Source organism: Crotalus tigris, unplaced genomic scaffold (assembly GCF_016545835.1).
Source record: "Crotalus tigris isolate CLP2741 ecotype Arizona unplaced genomic scaffold, ASM1654583v1 scf7180000023724.639413, whole genome shotgun sequence".
In the NCBI taxonomy this organism is placed as follows: Eukaryota; Metazoa; Chordata; class Lepidosauria; order Squamata; family Viperidae; genus Crotalus; species Crotalus tigris.
The window spans coordinates 247,175-265,891 of NW_024100142.1; the positions used below are offsets into that span (position 1 = coordinate 247,175).

The following is an 18,717-nucleotide window of genomic DNA, read 5'->3' on the forward strand; positions in this document are numbered from 1 at the left end:
CACACTATCAAATTAGCAAATACATGGACTGAAATAAATCCCACCCTCCTTCAGCTCTTCTGCCAAAATGGTAGCAATAGGGGTCATTTAGTCCAGTCAGGGCTTCAGGGCATAACCAGCAGCAAGAAGCAACAGCTGCACAGGATTTTAGCCAGGGTTGCCTCTCAGCCCTGCCTGAAAGTAAGAGCATTTATACATGGTCTGTTTTTGTTGTTGCTGTTTGGTCTTTTTGAAATAATTTTAAAATGGTAGACAAGAGGACCACTCCTTTTTAGTAGTTGCATTTAGATCTTTAGGGGAGATAAAGGAGATTCATGAGATTCCTGTGAACCGCAGATTGCCAGTATCTGATCTAAAGAAGTTTTTTCCCCCCGGTGGAAGTCTCCTGGCAGCAGGAATGGCCAGGTTTGGATCTCTTCCCACTCCACTTTTGTGTTGGAGTTCTAATCCACAATTGTAACAAATTGTAAACTGGATCTCCCTCTGCAGGCAAGCCAGAAACCAGGATGGAGATGGGCAGGATAGGGAGGGGGCATTGGAAGGATAAGACATGGGAGTCCTGAAATGACTGTATCTAACTTCCCACGATTTCCATCCCAAATTTATGTATTTCTGAGTTTCTATGAATGGAAAGTTACAAAAGTCCCTGTCTGTTCTGAACAGGATAATGCAGGTTCGGACCATTGGGTCACTGATTTGAATATGGCAGATTTATCTATTCAGTTACCAAATTTAGAGGCACTTTGGCAAACTCCAGCTGTCTCTAAACTCTCTTCCATGCATGAGTTAATTGTAAGAAAGTAAATATTTCCTTTTGCTTTGTGTATCTAAAGCCTGCAATTTATAAGGGACTGATCATAAACTATCACTTTTCCCCATCAGAGATACAGAACACTCCTCTTATGCTACTCCATATTTCTGTGTTTAGAATGGGTGCATGATAAAGCCAACAGATCTGCCCTCAAAGCGTCATTGGGGCTATGCCACAGATTTAAAAATCGTGAGGTTACAGATTATCACACCAACACTCCCAGAACAAGAATGAGAAGACTTAACTGCTGCAACTGTTTGAATGGATTTAATTCAGTCAAACTCAGCCCAGCTCTTCTGCAGTTGTTGGGACTAAGCTCATATGCACATGGCCCCTCCCACCCCAGCATACAGCAGATTATGTTGCCAAGCAAAGTATGATGTAATGTAGAAAAAGCAGTCAAGACGGCTGCCTGCATTGCGCTGTTTCCCAGCTCTCTCTGTTGCAAATCAAAGGTTTTTCCAGAGAAGGTGCATACCAACACATTTATATAGTATGTTGGGTTCACGAAGAGCTGTGACTGAGAGGAAGACACAAGCAACATCTGCTTACAGGCATGCAGTGATTTCACTGTGAACTGCTGTTTGTGTCTCCCCAGCATCCCACAGAACATTTTGAACAATCATTTTGGAACACTGTATGCTTTAGGGAGCCTGGATACAGAAGTTAATCTGAACTAGAGTCTTCCTGAGTAACATGATTGCATTGGTATCTGTCCTGTCTATTCCTGTGACGCCTTACACTTACTCAGAAGAGGCGGCACAAAATATGCATTGATCCCTATTGTGGTGCAAAATCCACATTTTCAAATATTTATGTTGGATTCCTCACCACCAGGCTAGAACTTGATGGGACTGTGAGAAATAAACAAACTGTAGGTAATTCAATTGGCCAAGTATATGGCCTCATGCTAGCTTTCATTCTTGACACAGCATATATAAAAAAGAGTTTATCTGCATTTTCTGCTATTGACAGATCTTGGGAAAAAGTATCTGTGATTTTTTTTTATTTATGCAACTAAAATGTCATTCTGACTTTGCTCCAGAGGTTTGTATCTAGTAATAATTTATGTCTTAATAATTTGTTTTAATAAATGTAAATATACCTACAAAGCAGAGAGCTGGTTTAGTGCATCAGTAGCATGTAAAGCAGTGGTTCTCAACCTTTCTAATGCCGCGACCCCTTAATACAGTTCCTCATGTTGTGGTGACTCCCAACCATAAAATTATTTTTGTTGCTATTTCATAACTGTAATTTTGCTACTGTTATGAATCATAATGTAAATATCTGATATGCAGGTATTTTCATTGTTACGAACTGAACATAATTAAAGCAGAGATTAATCATAAAAACAATATAGCAATGCTTGATGGAGAAGCTTACTCTTCCTTGCTCAAAAATGTTGGGAGGGAGGGAAGGGGAAGGAAGGAAAAAAGGAAGATTGAAGGGGAAAAGAAGGAGATGAAGAAGGAAGGAGATTGAAGGGGGAAGGAAGGAAGGAAGGAGAGAGATTGAAGGGGAAAGGAAGAAGATGGAGAAGGAAGGAGATTGAAGGGGGAAGGAAGGAAGGAAGGAAGGAGAGAGAGAGATTGAAGGGGAAAGGAAGGAGATGGAGAAGGAAGGAGATTGAAGGGGGAAGGAAAGAAGGAAGGAAGGAGAGAGATTGCAGGGGAAGGGATGGAGATGGAGAAGGAAGGAAGGAAGGAAGGATTGATCTTTGGAGAGTCATGTTTTTCCAGATAGTGATGAACTGCAACTCCCAGCATTCCCCACTCTTCCACAGTGCTTTTTAGGGCTGCTGGGGATGGCAGTCCAGTAAGGTCTGGAGACACACACAGATGCCCTCCGACGGTGAGGAAGGCAGGCCGGGCAGCGCAGGGGAGGCTCCGGCATGGTGCAGAGGGCGGCCGGGGGCGGAGCGCGGCCGGGCAATCAGGAGGCATGGGGATCAGCTCGGCGCCGCTCAGCTCAGCTCAGCTCAGCCAGCAGCAGCAGCGTATTGCTAGAGCAGGGCGGGAAGAGAGGGGGCGGGGGTGGCAAGTCATGAAAGCAGCGCCCACACGCTCAGGGTGCAAACGCCTTGGACGGTTTGGCTCCCCCACCCATTTACTGATCTGCCACAAGCTCGTGCAAACAAGCCCCAAGTAGTTCTGAATGAGTGGTCATTAAAAAAAAAAAAAAGCTTTAAGCAACGGAGGCAGAAAGGGGAACTTGCTCACGGCTCTTTTTTCCCCCTTTCTTGGTGACTGGGAAGGCAGCAGCCAGAGACGCCGCTGCATAAAGAGAGGCGGAGGGAGTGGCGAGGGGGAAAACCTCAACTTTCGCCCTTATCAGACCCAGTTCCCTTCTGGTCGACCCCCACCCCCCCGCCCGCCCCCTTCACCTCCCGCTGGGGACCACGCTAACGGTCCTGTGCCATGGAGGCTTGAGGCACGAGACACAGAGCGGCGCGGTGCCATGGGAGGCGGCAGGACAGGGGGGAGGGGTTACCTGCATCCTGCCAGCCGAATTCTGGAAGCCTGCCTGAATGAAGAATTTTAGGGGGTGTTGAAAGGGAGACAGACTGAGGGCTGTATTAAGACCATAGATGGCTGCGCAAGGAGAGTGGAAGGGAGGCGAATTTGGGGTGGAGCAGAAAATACGGGGGGAAGGCATTAGGAAATAAGCACCAAGGTACATGGTGCCTTGCAAGGGATTCCCAAGTGTTCTGCAATTGTTTTTCCTCTCTCCTCTGTGCGAGAAAAACTTTTGTAGTGTAAATCTGAAACCAGGTATTCCTGTGAGGTTGTGCAGGAGGTCCTTGGGAAAGGCGAGGACAAGCTTGGCGTTTCCTCTCTCCCAATCCCCTTCCTTTTCTTCATCCCCTTCCCCGGCCTGCCTACGATCTTAGATCACGGCTCTGTGGATTTTCTTTGCTTAGCCCAGCCAAGCTTTCTTCCGCCCACCCCGTTTCTGGGAGCGTTGAGGAGGTACGGCAGAAACATATGAATTGGGATTGTGGCGCTCTTGGGAAGCTGACCATGCTTTGAACTTTAGGAGAGGAGGAGGAGTCCCTTCCTCCTTCCCTCCCTCTCTCCCTATCAAGCCCCCGCGGGTTCGACATGAACGGGCAGGGGAGGGATCGAGGACAATGTGCGGGGCGGCAAAGAAGACCAGCGACCGGTGGTGTTCTACCTGGCAGTGTGGGTGTCAGCTCCATGGGCGTCCCAACCAACAGCTGAGCAGCTCCCACTTCTGGTCGCCGAACAGCTGAGTCCTCCGGGAGGCAATGTGAGGCCCTGAGGGGTATTGCAAGCTCGCAGGGAGGTGGGAAGGAAAAGATAGAAAAGAGTGAGGCTGCAACAGAGAGAGCAGTTTCTCGGTTCCTATGACCATCGGAAATATGTGTTTTCCAATGGTCTTAGGCGACCCCTGTGAAAGGGTCGTTCGACCCCCAAAAGGGTCGTGACCCACAGGTTGAGAACCGCTGCTCTAAGCTATTCAAGGCCCAGATGCTGCCTTCTCCCATCACCTACTAGGAGTTATTCTAGGCTTCAATCTCATAGAATTTGTGTAAAAGATGCAAAAACGTTTTGGTTTTAAGCAAAAGGGGAGTGAGGAGACAAAACTGCACAAGTTCCTATTTGTAGTTGGAATAACAAGAGGCCAAATTAAAACCAGAGGATTTGGTGGCTCTTCCCAAAGCAGGGATGGGCAACCTTTTGATCAGAAGGGGCTATATTTAGTAGTGTTAGCAGGAATTATAATTGCCAAGAAATAGTAATATTGCAAAGTAGATGGGAATCACATCATACATTTGGGCAGGGCAAAGATTTTATTTTTCTTTTTTGGCAGAAGAGCTTCAAAACAATTGTTTTAAATAGTCAATTTGTATGAATTTCCATTTCAAAATGACAAGAAACTAGGATTCAGCAAGATAGCTGCAAGAAGAAAACAAGAACAATTTTGGTTTGTATACAACTCTGTATTTCAGTTTATCCTGCGGTCATAGAAAATGGTTGCTTCCATCAAATCCTAAGAAAATACTCCACCAAAAGGGTAACTGTAACTTAAATTCAAAAGTGATATCATGCCAAAGAACAAATCTGCACATCAGAGAAGGAAATTTTTCAGTATAAAATCCCATGCTCTGCCTACATTAAAAATTCTATATTTTTTCACTTTATTATTGGAACTTAGATGCAGAAATAGGTTTTGGGTTTTTTTAAAAAAAAAAAACAACCAAAACAATTATTATGAGCATAGCTGATAGCAACAAAGTATAGGTAGTCCTTGACTTACAACAGTTCGTTTAGTGAGCGTTCTAAGTTATAATAGCACTAAAAAAATGACTTATGATCATTTTTCACACTTACAACTTTTGCAGCATCTCCATGGTCATATGATCAAAATTTAGACACTTGGCAACTGATTCATATTTATGATGATTGCAGTGTCCTGGGATCCTGTGATCACCATTTGGGACCTTCTGACAAGCAAAGTTAATGGGGAAAACAGATTCAGTTAATCGTATTACTAACTTAACAACTAAAGTGATTAATTTAACAACTGTGGCAAGATAGGTTATAATAGGGGCAAAATTCACTTAACAACTGTCTCCCTTAGCAACAGAAATTTTGGGCTCAATTGTGGTCATAACTTGAGGACCATTTGTACAGGAATTGTTTTAACTGAAGATTATGTGTTAAATAATCTTTAAATAATAATCTTTAAATTAAATAATCTTTAAATTAAAGTGCTATTCCTGCTCTAGTGATTCACTGGGCATTGTAAACCATGTCTTTAATTTCTATCTCACATTTTTTTTTATTAAAAGTTTTATAAATTTATTACAATATAAACCCCCCCACCCCATCCCCCCATCCCACACTTCCCAGAGCTGATTACAGCGTAAAACAAACTAATAAACAAATGTAATCCAACTAACATAAACCAACTATACTATCAATCAAAACCATAAGACACTTTAACTCCTTCTCAATACAAATATTAACAAATTAAGTCAAAAATAATAATATAATTAAAACTATTAATAATTATCTAAAATCTACTCAAAAGCAAGATAATACTTTTCAACTTCATATTTCTTCTGAATATAATCAATCCATCTTCTCCAAACCATAATATATCTTTCTTGTGAATGGTCCTTCAAGTAGGCGGAGATCTTCGCCATATCTGCTAAATTAGACACTTTAAGTATCCTTTCTTCCAAAGTAGGCAACAAATTTTTCTTCCAATATTGCCCCACCAATAATCTTGCAGCTATTAGTTAGTTTCTTTAACATCAAAATCTACAGTAATATCCAACAAAAATAATTGCAGAGTAAACTTAATCTTTTTCTTAAAAATCATTTGAATATTCCACCAAATCTTAATCCAAAAAGCCACCATTTTCAAGTCCACCAAATGTGGAAATAGGTTGCATCTAAGTTTCCACATCTCCAACATTTAGGCTGTAAATTCGGATACATGCGGGACAACTTTTGGGGATCCAAATGCCATCTATAAAACATTTTATAAAAATTTTCTCTCAAATTTTGCGCTTGAGTAAATTTTACATTTCTAACCCAAATTGTCTCCCATGTATCCAATAAAATCGGCTCTTGAATATTTTGGGCCCATTTGATCATACAATCTTTAACCAACTCTGTTTCAGAATCCAATTCTATTAAGACATTATAAATTCTTTTTATATGAGCTCGACTTTGATCTTTAATCTGTTTTACCAAATTCACATCCTCTAAAGTAATTCCAACCTTTTGATCTATACTCCACCTCAGTAACAATTGGTTATAATAAAACCAAGAATATACAATATTTTCTTGCTTCAACTCTGTTAAAGGCTTTAATTGCCAATGCTGCCCAACCAAACTAAGTAATTCCTTATAAGAAATCTTATCCAAATTTACTCCCCTAGATACTCCCTCGATCATGTGTCCTGGAATCCCCCAAATTGGGATTTTATAATTTAATCTATAATAATATTTCTTCCAGACACGCAACAAGGCACTTCTCAAAATATGGGTTTTAAAAACCTGATTAACTTTTTAATCATAAATTAAATACGCGTGCCATCCATATAATAAATCCCATCCCTCAAGAGAAAGAATATTTTTATTTGTTAAGTTGAGCCAATCACTAATCAACATTAAAGCCACCGCATCATATACAATTTTAAATTAGGTGCCTTCAATCCACCTTTTTCCCGTATATCCTGCATAATTTTGAATTTAACTCTCGTCTATCTCACATTTTTGTTTACCAATAAAAATGACAACAAAGGTGAAATTATATTGGCTTGCTTATGAATTTTTTAAAAGCACCTCACCAATCTTTGTATTTAGGACTGTAGCAGCATCCCACAGTCATGTTATCACATGGCTTGCAAGAAGCACAGTAAACTCAGAAGATGAATGTAAAATCCTAAGTTGCAGTCATGTGATTTTTTACTCCTTAGTGCCCACAACTTAATTGTTGGTCCCAACTGTGTTTGCTAAATAAGAGCTACTGAACCCAAACCCAAGAGTAGCTATGACCCCACTGCCATTTGAAAATGTAGTTTAAATAGTTCTGATTGCTGTTTATTCCAAGAAAAAGTAAATACAGGTAGTCCTCATCACAACAGTTCATTTAATGACTGTTCAAAGTTACAACAGCACTGAAAACAATGATTTACGACGATTTTTCACTTATCATCTTTGATGCATCCCCATAATCATGTGATCAAAATTCAGATGCTTGGCAACTACTCATATTTATGATCATTGCTGTGTCCCAAGGTTATGTGATCATTTTTTACACCCCTTTAACAAGCAAAATCAATGGGGAAGCCAGATTTACCCAACAGCCATGTTACTAACTTAACAACTGCAGTGATTCACTTAGCAACTGTGGCAAGAAAGGTTGTAAAATGGGGCAAAAGCCATTAACAAATGTCTCACTTAACACAGAAATTTGGGCTTCATTGTGATCGTAAGTCGAGGACGATCTGTACAATGGTTGGTGTGTCATGTAACAGGATAATTTATAAGGAACCTGTGTTTAGGTTTTACAGAATTCTGCATGAGGAAGAGTTCTTTGTAAACTGAATCTGAAGAACCTTCAAACAACTTTCGTCATAAGAACAAACTTTTACCTGGGAAAAAAGGTAGCAGAACAAGGCTAAATATATAATGATGTCAATAAAGCTATGAAGTTGAGCTATTCAAAAGCAGCCACACTTTCCTAAGTACTTGACTAATCTTGTTCCATCTGTACTAAATAGAATTTCGATATACTGTACCTATAACTCTTTGGGCACTTTAGCTCATTCCACTTTGCACATATGCTGCCAAAATAGGCTTGCTCAAGTAGTTGTCACACATCAGCAGGATGCAGTTAATTCAATTAATTAATTTATAAACGTGGGATAATTTTTACCATTGGTTAGCAAAACGAACTAGTGAGAAATGAATGTGACATTTTATTGCAAATATATTTTAGTAAGATGAAGGATATGTATTAATTAACTGACACTGTTTATGATTATTGTTTCTCATATTCACTATAGCTATTTACTATTATATTAATTAGTGTTATTGAACATATGTACCCAAACAATAGTCTGTTTGCTAAAGCTTGAAAATGTTAATGGGGGGGGTAACCCCATTGTTGTTCCCATCCCTGTTCCAAACCCAATTCTGATTCCCACCCCGAACCCCAACTCCCATACTGATCTCACCCCTTCCCTAACCTTATAAAACTCAATAAAATTTTATTAAAAATTAATTAATTTTATATGAGCCATACAATTGGTTTTTTGGGGAGTAGGAGTGTTAGAGAGTACAAAATCTAAATGATACAGATTTTGTACTGTCTAACACTTTTACAAAATACTTTTTTGAATCCAATTTGACTCTCCTTCATGGGCCTGAAACTAATTCTAAATAAAACAAATCTTCTCTTTCACAACTCTACAGTAAGATGGTTAAAGAGCCTTCATGATAATTCCAGAGTTTCCAACATAACTTGCCTTTCTCTAAGCTAATTTAACAGTCACTGAAAAAATGTGCCTACTATCAAGTGCTGGCTGGGCTACTCCTAGATGATAATAGGCTCAATAGAAAAGAAAACTGGTAAGAGTAAGTTTAGACTGTTAGATGATGTGACTGACAGAGAAGTATTGTTTTCACAAACGAAAAAAAAAATACGTTTCCCAGGATAATGTTGCAGGATCCAGTCTGGATCGTTCACTGGGACCAGAGGTTTAGTCTTCTGAGCTTTCGGACTTGTGCTGGAGCCCCATACACATAATGTATCTGGTGTTACATTCTGATGAGAGAGAAATCCCCTGAGGATGGGTTCCACATGAGTCCAAAAGCTCGGAAGATTAAACCTCTGGTCCTCGTGACTGACTCAGATTGGATCTTGCAGGTATTTTTCTTTTCTTTTGCAGAGCATCAGAAACCATGAAGGATTAGCACAGAGTGAAAATAAGCTATACAATAGAGAAAAAGATGAAAACAACAGCTGTAAAGTTATCTTATGAGTTATGAGCAAGATGAAATATATCCCAAAATTCAGAGGTTTTGACAGACCTAACACAACAGAAAATACTTTCTCCACTTTCTATGATTATTGGTTATTCCTTTGCTTATGGCTTATTGAAAAAAAAAAAAAACAAGACCAACTACATAGCAGAAGAATGGACCTGCACTGGGAATTCCTGCATCGAAGAATAGGAACAGATAACTTGGGAGAAATTCCCATTTTAAAATGCAGGAGAAAAAGTTGCATCTTTCAGAACAGAACAGCACAACAGAGTTGGAAGGAACCTTGAAATTTTTCTAGTCCAGCCCCCTGCTCAAGCTGGTAAAAACCAATATGATTGCATAGTAGAAAAGATAAGTCCTAAATTACAAATCACTATTTATTATTATTATCATGCTTATCTTTACTACCCCCTCTTATTGGTGTTATTATGATTATTAATCTGTTGCTGTGCATGTATACTGAGAAATTCTGCACTGAAACCAAATTCCTTTTGTGTCTAATCACACTTGGCCAAATAAAGTATTCTATTCTGTTCTGTTCCTACTGTACTCTTTTCAAATGCTATGCAGGAATTTTTTGTTCTCCTTCACCATCTTGATTTTAACTACCCTTCCAATAGCCCTGCATCGATGTTCACCTTCCAAATGGAAAGATAATTCAGAGCAGTGCCTAGGGGGGCATGTTGCCAGTTTCCTCATATTACCTAGGCTATGTTTTGCAAGAAAGCTATAATCTTCTAGAAGACAGATAACAGAAGCCAAGGTGGACTTTGAAGATAAGAAACCTGTCACTCAATAGGTGAAGCATAAACTCTTGGCAAAAGATGGGACAATTTTGATTCAATCAAGCTATGGATTCTGCTACTTGCAAGTGAACATTCGTTAGGCAGTTATTCATTATGAAGGCATGTAACATGCAGAGATGCATCCAGTTCTCATTCCAATAGAACAAGTAGAGAAACCCATCAATGAAAGTGCTATCTTACATTTTAAAAATGGCTATTTTATCATATCCCTCTGCCTTAATAGAAGGTTTTGTGAATAATTGTACTTGCAATACATATTACAAAATACAATCTAGGAATTGCAGTACAGTGAATAAGCGCTATTAAAGCCCTTTAAATATAGGAATTTAAACTGAGGGAGCCCGTGGGGTAAAGTGAACTGAACGAAACATTTTAAGAAATTTAAATCAGATTTTTCACAGTACTAGTTACAAATTCTCAATCAGATGCTCAAACTCCACATATACTGTATACAATACACTTAATTTTGCTGAATCCTAGGTTTGTTAAGGTTTTTACCTGGCTAATTTATTCTGCTGAATTTACTTCTAAAAAACTTTACTTCAGTTGATTAGTTAATTTAGAATTTGCATATAGAAAAGCATGATAACTTTAAAACAACATTGTTTTAAACTATGCTTTCACGTACAGTAACTGTAAAAGGTGCTCCTTATGTGATATTGGTAAATTGCCTCAAGGGTTTAAATCTCTTCTTGAGCAGTAACTAGGGCATGGAAAAGAAGAGCATGTTCAGTCAATACCACCTGCATCTCAACAGAGAAGCAAAAACTAGACCCTGAACTTGAGACTGGCACTAGGGAAACAGAAACTGCAGAGCAATCAGTCCTCTGAGGAAAATATCCAACTACAAATAAAACATGCACAAACCCAATTGAGAATTTTTTTTTATTTGATAACATGTTAAGGTGTTAGTCTTCTGACTCTTACTGCCAGTCTTTAATGTGATTTACATATTTTATTATTTCAACTATTACTTCTTAACTGAATTGTACAAAAGGTATGCTCATTTTGTACACCACCTGGAAACACATGGCATGACAAGCAATAGATAAATTAAAGAAATTAAAGAAAATAAATGCATACATTAGAGATTGCTCCTGGACTTGGAATCTGATGGAAGACACCACGAGGGATGAATCAGGATAGATACTTCTCCAGTTCCCAAAACTCGTTTATTAGTGCAGGTGAGAAACTATTGAAAGCTGTAATCCCATTTGGGCTATAAGAACATTACTATTCAGACATGGAAGATGGTTCCTGGGAACAGAGGGAGATAGAAGATCGATCATTTGAGCAAGGACTCTTGGCAATCACTGACCCTCTTGTTTTTCCTGAATGTCAGGCCTTCATTAGCTGGCTGCATCTGCCTGCATGCTTTACTGCCCTTTTTACTGACTCTGGTTTGCACCATCCCCCTTTCCCTCCCATGCTGTTTACAGTATTTACAGCCTCAAATCAAGACAATGCATATGACTTGCTATAAGCATTTGCATCAAACACTGAATTATTTTAAAAAATCTGTTGCTAAATTAATCTTTGATAACTTTTAGTAAAAAAATAAATAGTCTTAGCACATGTCTTTAAATATTACAGCAATATATTCACGAAGAAACGTATGGTTACTACATTGCCCCCACAGTCACATGAACAAAATTCAGGCGCTTGGAAATCTGCTTGTCCTTATGACATCTCCAGGGATGTACAGTGCCCCCATGTCTATCTTTTCCCACATCCCACTCTGCTGGGTTCTCATAGGCCTTAGGCCTGCTTCCCACCTCACCTGGTCCCACACCTCCTTCCTATCCCCATCATGGCTTGGTCATTTACCTTTTCCGTAAATCTCCTTTGGGAAGCAGCCATTCCATCTCATGGCCTTTCTACACAGAAGCCATATGGCACCATTCCAGAAGTGGGCACCCTTTGGGGAATTGTGGCTACTCTGAAACAGCACCCATTTCTGAGACAACAGTTCATGGTATCTATACTGAATAGGAAGGCTGAGGGGCAGATTGATTTGCTCTCCTTCCCAAATGCCAATCACTGGAGAGATACAGTTTTGGGACAGCGCACACGACCTTTGTGTAGAAAGGCTACACAGCTGAACAGCTGGCTCTTTCAAATGAGATTTACAAAAAAGATAAGTGGCCAAGCCATGATGTTGGGTGGGGGAAAAGGAAGGGGATCTCAGAGGGGTGGAAAGTAGGCCCAAGCCAGCAGGTTGGGAAACAGAGCATGGGATGCCACAGAGAGCAGGGGGAGGCCCTGGAAGGCCACATGTGAACTGGAAAAGTGCTGCAGTGTATGGTCCTGAACCAGACCTCCCACGACTTCCCCCCACTCTTGGGGAACCGTGTGCTCTGCTTAACAAATGCAACAGTGAGTACAAGACTGAAATCACCAGGTGAGTGATCATGTGAGCACCTCATTTAACAATCATTACAACTTGTGACCATAATGGGCAGGCTCCATTATGGTCCTAAGTTGAGAACTACCTATATATAAGGGTAATACTTATAACAAAATACTCTAACTTTCCTAATTAATAGAAATATCATATTAAAATAGCTAATGAAATAGAAATATAGCCAACAAAGCATGTACAAAGCCTCAGTGGCTCCTTGGGCTTAGATTTAGGGACTCAGGTAAGCATCTTTGCTTGCAGAAAACGAATTATATTAATTAACAGAAAATTTGCCACATCCAGAGAAAATATCTCTCTCTCTCTCTCTCTCTCACACACACACACACAAACACACACCAATCAAAAAATGAACATAAAATTTAAAACATGTGCACACATGCATAGGGAGTAAAATATGCTTGTGAGATAGCCCAAGTTTATTATTGGACGAAATGAGAAACCAGTGAGGGAGTCCTTACTGAGGGCACTAATGTTATCTGTTTCCTCTGCACCTATCCACTTAATTTCCTGAAATGGGCAGATGAATGAAAGAGGATAATGATTTTCTCCCCTTTTAGCATATACCATCTGCTGTCAGGCAAGCTGGAGAAGTGAGATTGTTCCCATTCAGTTTTCTATTGAAGTTTCTTTATTGTATTAAAAAATCTATACAGTTTTAAGGCCAACTACACTCACTACAGTGATTGTGGTAATGATCAAATCAAGTTTGCTTTTAACTTGTGAGACAGATAATGAATTTCTAATAGATTACATTTCTGACTCAATTTATTATCAAACACAAACATTTGAGTCCTCACATGTCTTTTTATCACCCTATGGTCCCTTGCAGTGATCTCTTGGGCCATCTCCAATCTGGTTTGCTTATATTAATATGGTATGCTAATGATCCAGCATAACTGCCTCTTTGAACACTCTCCCATTGAAACAAGCAGACAATTAGCTGCTATCCAGCTAGATCTTTGTTCTAACTCTTGCAAATGATAACATCATGAAGAAAGAAAAAAAATCTTTCCAAACAAGGCAATAGTGGGTTGTAAAATAATTTGCATCAACATAAGGAACACATGATTTTGTAATCCACTGCAATAACTATGCTGAAAATTGATATTTATCAATTTAATTCTATCTTTGGTGAACGGCAGGGCATTTTTAAGCCAACGAATATTTATAATGTCACATTCTTTGTAAAGAAAATTATTCCAAAAATGTTCAGGTATAATTCTAAGAACTAATTCCATCATACCTGTTGAAAGATGTAGTCATTAAATGATTGGCACTGATAGCAGGCAACACTGTCCAGCACCCACTCACGTGAAACTACAGCAATGCTGCATTGCAGCGGGAGCTCTGCAAAATACCAGAGAAGCAATGAGACATTTAATGCCTATATCTTCTTTTTGAGAGTTCTTTCTTTAAGCCATTTTGAGGAATAACATTTCAAATGCCTTAACCTAAGCATGGAAAAATCATAATTTTTTCCATTGTTGTTGTAACCATCCTTTACAAGATAATGTGTATAGATAAGAGAGAAGCTTTTTATTCCTACAACTAAATTGGATTCTCTGACTATCTAAAAGCAGATATGAAAAACAGAAAGATATTTGTATTACTGTTTGGAGAAACTAAGAAACCACAGACATTTCTTCTAAACAGTGCAGGGCAGAGGCAGGCAGTTCAAAGTTCCTTGCTCCATTTCTTTCTCTTTGTAAGAGACAGTAAATCATATCTTTCAAATATCTGGGGGGACCGGAGAACTGACAGGAGACCAGAAAAGAGCTGATGTGGTTCCATCTTTAAGAAAGGAAAAAAAAACCAGATCCAGGAAACTATAGATTAATCAGCCTGACATCACCACTTGGGAGGATCAAGCAGCAGATCTGGAAAGAACTAAAAGCAAGCAAAGCTATAATTAGTAGCCAACATGGGTTTATCAGAAACAGATCATGTCGAACAAATCTTATTTCATTCTTTGACAAAGTGACTAATTGTAACCAGCGAAATGCAGTAGACATAGTATACTTGGACTTTAGTGAGGCATTTGACAGTTGATATAATCTACTTCTTGGTAAAATAGAAAAATGTGGGATAGATTGCATCACCACCAGATAGATTTGTAATTGGCTGACAAACCACACTCAACATGTAGTCCTTAACAGAACTATATCTACAAAGAGGGAAGTAAGAAGTATATATATGTCTTTGGTTGTTCGGGTTTTCTCCCGCGTAAAATTGGAAGTGTCTTGGCGACGTTTCGACGAAGTCCCATTCGTCATCTTCAGGCTGGTGTTTTCAGCTTCGTGCTTCGAAGCACGAAGCTGAAAACACCAGCCTGAAGATGACGAATGGGACTTCGTCGAAACGTCGCCAAGACACTTCCAATTTTACGCGGGAGAAAACCCGAACAACCAAAGACCTACATACAAACACCCGCGAAAACCTCAGAAAACACACACACACACACACACACACACACACACACACACACACACACATATATATATATATATATATTAGTCCCAGTACTTTTCAATACCTTCATAAACAATTTAAATGAGGGTATAGAAGAGGAACTCAACAAATTGGCAGATGACACCAAGCTGGCAAGAATAGCCAATGTCCTAGGACAGGGATCTTCAAATTTGGCCCTTTTATGACTTGTGGACTTCAGCTCACAGAATTCCTCAGTCAGTGTGCCTGGCTGAGGAATTCTGGGAGTTGAAGTCCACAAGTCATAAAAGGGCCAAGTTTGAAGAATCCTGTCCTAAAAGATAGGCCCAAGATCCAGATGGATCTCAATAAACTAGTTCACTGGGCCTTATCCAATAATATGAAATTTAACAGAGAAAACAAGGTTTTACATTTCAGCAAGAAAAATCAAAAGTACGAGTATAGACTAGTGGACAATCATTTAAACATGAGCCAACAGTATGCGACAGCAGTCAAAAAAGCAATCCTAGGTTGCACTAACAAAGGGATAGAATCAAGATCATATGAAGTACTAATACCGCTTTATAAAGTCTTAGTATTGGTCATCCCAATACACAAAAGATGTTGAAACTTTGGAAGGAGTTCAGAGAAGAGCAACAAAATGATAACGTGTCTAGAAGCTAAAACATGCGAAGAACAATTGCAGGACCTGGATATACCTAGTTTAGTGCAAAGAAGGACAAGGGTGACAAGCTAGCAATCTTCCAGTATACAAAGAGTTGCCACAAGGAAAAGGGGGCAACTTATTTATCAAAGCACCTGAAGGCAGGACAATAATCAATGGATGGAAACTAACCAAGGAGAGAAGCAGCCTAAAGCTAAGAAGAAAATTCCTAAAATGAGAACAATTAACCAGTGGAACAAATTGCCTTTGGAAGTTGTGGGTGCCCCATCCATCACTGGAGGCTTTTAAGAGAGACTGGATGGCCGTTTATCAGAAATAGCATATAGGTCTCCTCTGAGAACAGGAGGTTGGATTAGATGACTTCCAAGGTGCCTTCCAACTCTGTTACTGTTAAAGAACAACAATATCTTTTACCAATTTCTTAGGGAACAGAAGTTGATGGTAATGACGGTCATGTCTGATGATTAAAGCCAACCATACTTATTTCCTCACATGTTTATTTGCTGCAATATTTTATTATACCAAGCAAAAAGTCAGTCAGACATTTTGTAAAGCCTTTATGACTTGGGAGACACAAGCAGCATTATCATCTCACCTTGGCAGGTGCTTTCTTCTGTCCATGCATCAGGCTGAATAACTATCACAGCAGTGGAGTTCTAAATGATTATAGGATAAGAGACAAAAAGGAAAAGGAAAGTGGCATATAGGATCAATGCATCTTTCCTGTATGCAATCATTTGTACTGCTAAGGCATACTAATCTTCAGCTTTGCTGTAGTACTCCAATCAGATGGGGGCTCACAGAAGAAATAAAGATTTCACAGGCAAACAATTACTCTAAGTGACAAAATGAAAGTGAAAGGAGTTATTTGATACTCATGGGAAACTATGACAGAATATAAAGGTTACACACTATAGTTCAGGGGTCTTCAAACTTGGCCCTTTTATGACTTGTGGACTTCAACTCCCAGAATTCCTCAGCCAGGCATGCCTGGCTGAGGAATTCTGGGAGTTGAAGTCCACAAGTTATAAAAGGGCCAAGTTTGAAGACCTCTGCTGTAGTTTAATAGATGCCATACACTGATATATCACCACTCATTCACAAACATATTTTTTCTTAAAAAGAAATGAGTACTGTACACAAGCATTGTTAGTAGGTGATATATTGCAATCCCACAGAGGTGCAGGCATCGGCAGAAGAGAGTATTCGGCCCCTTAGCTCTATGTTTATTTTCAATGACTTAGGTGAGAGGATTTCTAGGTAGCAATACAAGGCAAGATAAGCCATTGATCTGATTCTATATCTAAGCAGAACCAGCTAAATTTACCAGAAATTTTGAAAAAAATAAAGAGAAGGTGGGAAATGCTGTTTATTGATATCTTCCTTTCTAAAACTGGCCCATACAGTTATCAAGCTTACTGTTGCATGTGCAAATAAGTGAGGTTGCTTCACAAGGGAGGCGCCACAGAGTTCTACAATCCATTCCAGTTGTTCTGAGAAATTCCCAAAAGATAAACAAAATACATTATATATTATGACTAAGTATTTTATCCTTCCCCCCTCCCCCCAATAAGATATTAAGCCCAAATTGATGACTACAGACATTATAAGCAAATTTGTTTTGGATTCTTCAGTTGCATAGTCTATATGTCTGAATTCTGTAAAAATGGAACTGGTCACAAAAATTAACTACCAAATTTAGACTTGTACAGGTTATCCTCAATTTATGATCATAATTGGGATTAGAATCTCAGTTTTTCAACAAAACAATAGTTAAGCAAGACAATATGCGACTGCTTTGCACAATGATTGTTATCCCAACACTCCCAGTTATGGTCATTAAGGATCTTGTGGTTTGCAATGTGGACAGAGCCCCAAGTAAATAGCATAGAGTGTCTCAGAGGGGTGGGCAACGTTCCCTGCCAGCTTCCCATTGTCTTTTTGAGGAAGCTAGCACAGAGGATTGTGAATCATTTGGCAACTATTCATAAGTGCAAATAGGTTGTCAAGCAATCACATGATCATGGGGGGAGATGTTGCGACAGCTGAAAATCCTTTATAGGCCATAAACCACCTTTTCCAAGATTGTTGTTAAATAATAATATTAAGATGATATATTGAACTTTATTTCAGTCTTTCAAGATATTAACTATCCTATATTTTGTGCCATTTGCAAATTTTCTAAGCGTTACCTCTTCCTGATACTAAGTTATTTAATTTTAAGAAAAAAGATGAAGAGATAGCATTTAACCAGATCAACATATAATCTTTGCAACTTGCATTTTAAGAACTATTCATCAAGCAAATCAATAAAGATAAGGAGACAAGTATTCAAACCACATCACAATTTGAGACGGAATATGGGTATACAAAATGTGATCCACTGGAGAAGGAAATGGCAAACCACTCCAGTATCTTTGCCATGAAAACCCCATGGACAGTACTAAAAAGCAAAAAGATATGACGCTGGAAGATGAGCCCCTCAGGTCGGAAGGTGTCCAATATGCTACTGGGAAGAGCAGAGGGCTAGTACTAGTAGCGCCAGAAAGAATGAAGCGACTGGGCCAAAGCCGAAAGGACGCTCAGCTGTGGATATATCTGGTGGTGAAAGGAAAGTCCGATGCTGTAAAGATTTTTTCTCCATAGGAACCTGGAATGTAAGATCCATGAATCAAGGCAAGATAGACGTAGTCAAAAAAGAGATGACAAGACTGAACATCGACATCTTAGGAATCAGAGAACTAAAATGGACAGGAATGGGTGAATTTAACTCAGATGACCATCAGTTATACTACTGTGGGCAAGAATCCCTCAGAAGAAATGGAGTAGCCTTCATAGTCAATAAAAGAATAGGAAAAGCAATACTGGGATACAATCCCCAAAATGACAGAATGATCTCAATTCGAATCCAAGGCAAACCATTCAATATCACAGTAGTCCAAATCTATGCCCCAACCAATGGTGCTGAAGAGGATGAAATTGACCGGTTCTATGAAGCCCTACAGCACCTTATAGAATTAACACCAAAAAATGAT

General features: G+C 39.3%; 1 protein-coding gene and 1 long non-coding RNA gene across 4 annotated transcripts in view; one reads left to right on the top strand and one right to left on the bottom strand.

Annotated features, from left to right (window-relative positions):
* The first annotated feature begins 3,971 nt into the window (after positions 1-3,971).
* LOC120297992 lies at positions 3,972-10,031 on the top strand. Its single transcript, XR_005553940.1, has 3 exons — positions 3,972-4,081; positions 7,857-7,958; positions 9,246-10,031. It is a non-coding gene; the product is annotated as an uncharacterized LOC120297992 (long non-coding RNA).
* Positions 10,032-11,019: 988 nt separating this feature from the next.
* The window catches only part of BRCA1 (BRCA1 DNA repair associated), a 102,189-nt gene continuing 94,491 nt past the window's right edge, over positions 11,020-18,717 (bottom strand). For all 3 annotated transcript variants that reach the window (XM_039321279.1, XM_039321280.1, XM_039321281.1), the window contains exons 19-22: positions 17,102-17,175; positions 16,278-16,338; positions 13,814-13,917; positions 11,020-11,405 (exon numbers count right to left, since the gene is read on the bottom strand). In XM_039321279.1, the coding sequence (XP_039177213.1) occupies positions 11,382-11,405; positions 13,814-13,917; positions 16,278-16,338; positions 17,102-17,175 (263 nt within the window). In that variant the 3' untranslated portion in view covers positions 11,020-11,381. The remainder of the gene's footprint in view (positions 11,406-13,813; positions 13,918-16,277; positions 16,339-17,101; positions 17,176-18,717) is intronic.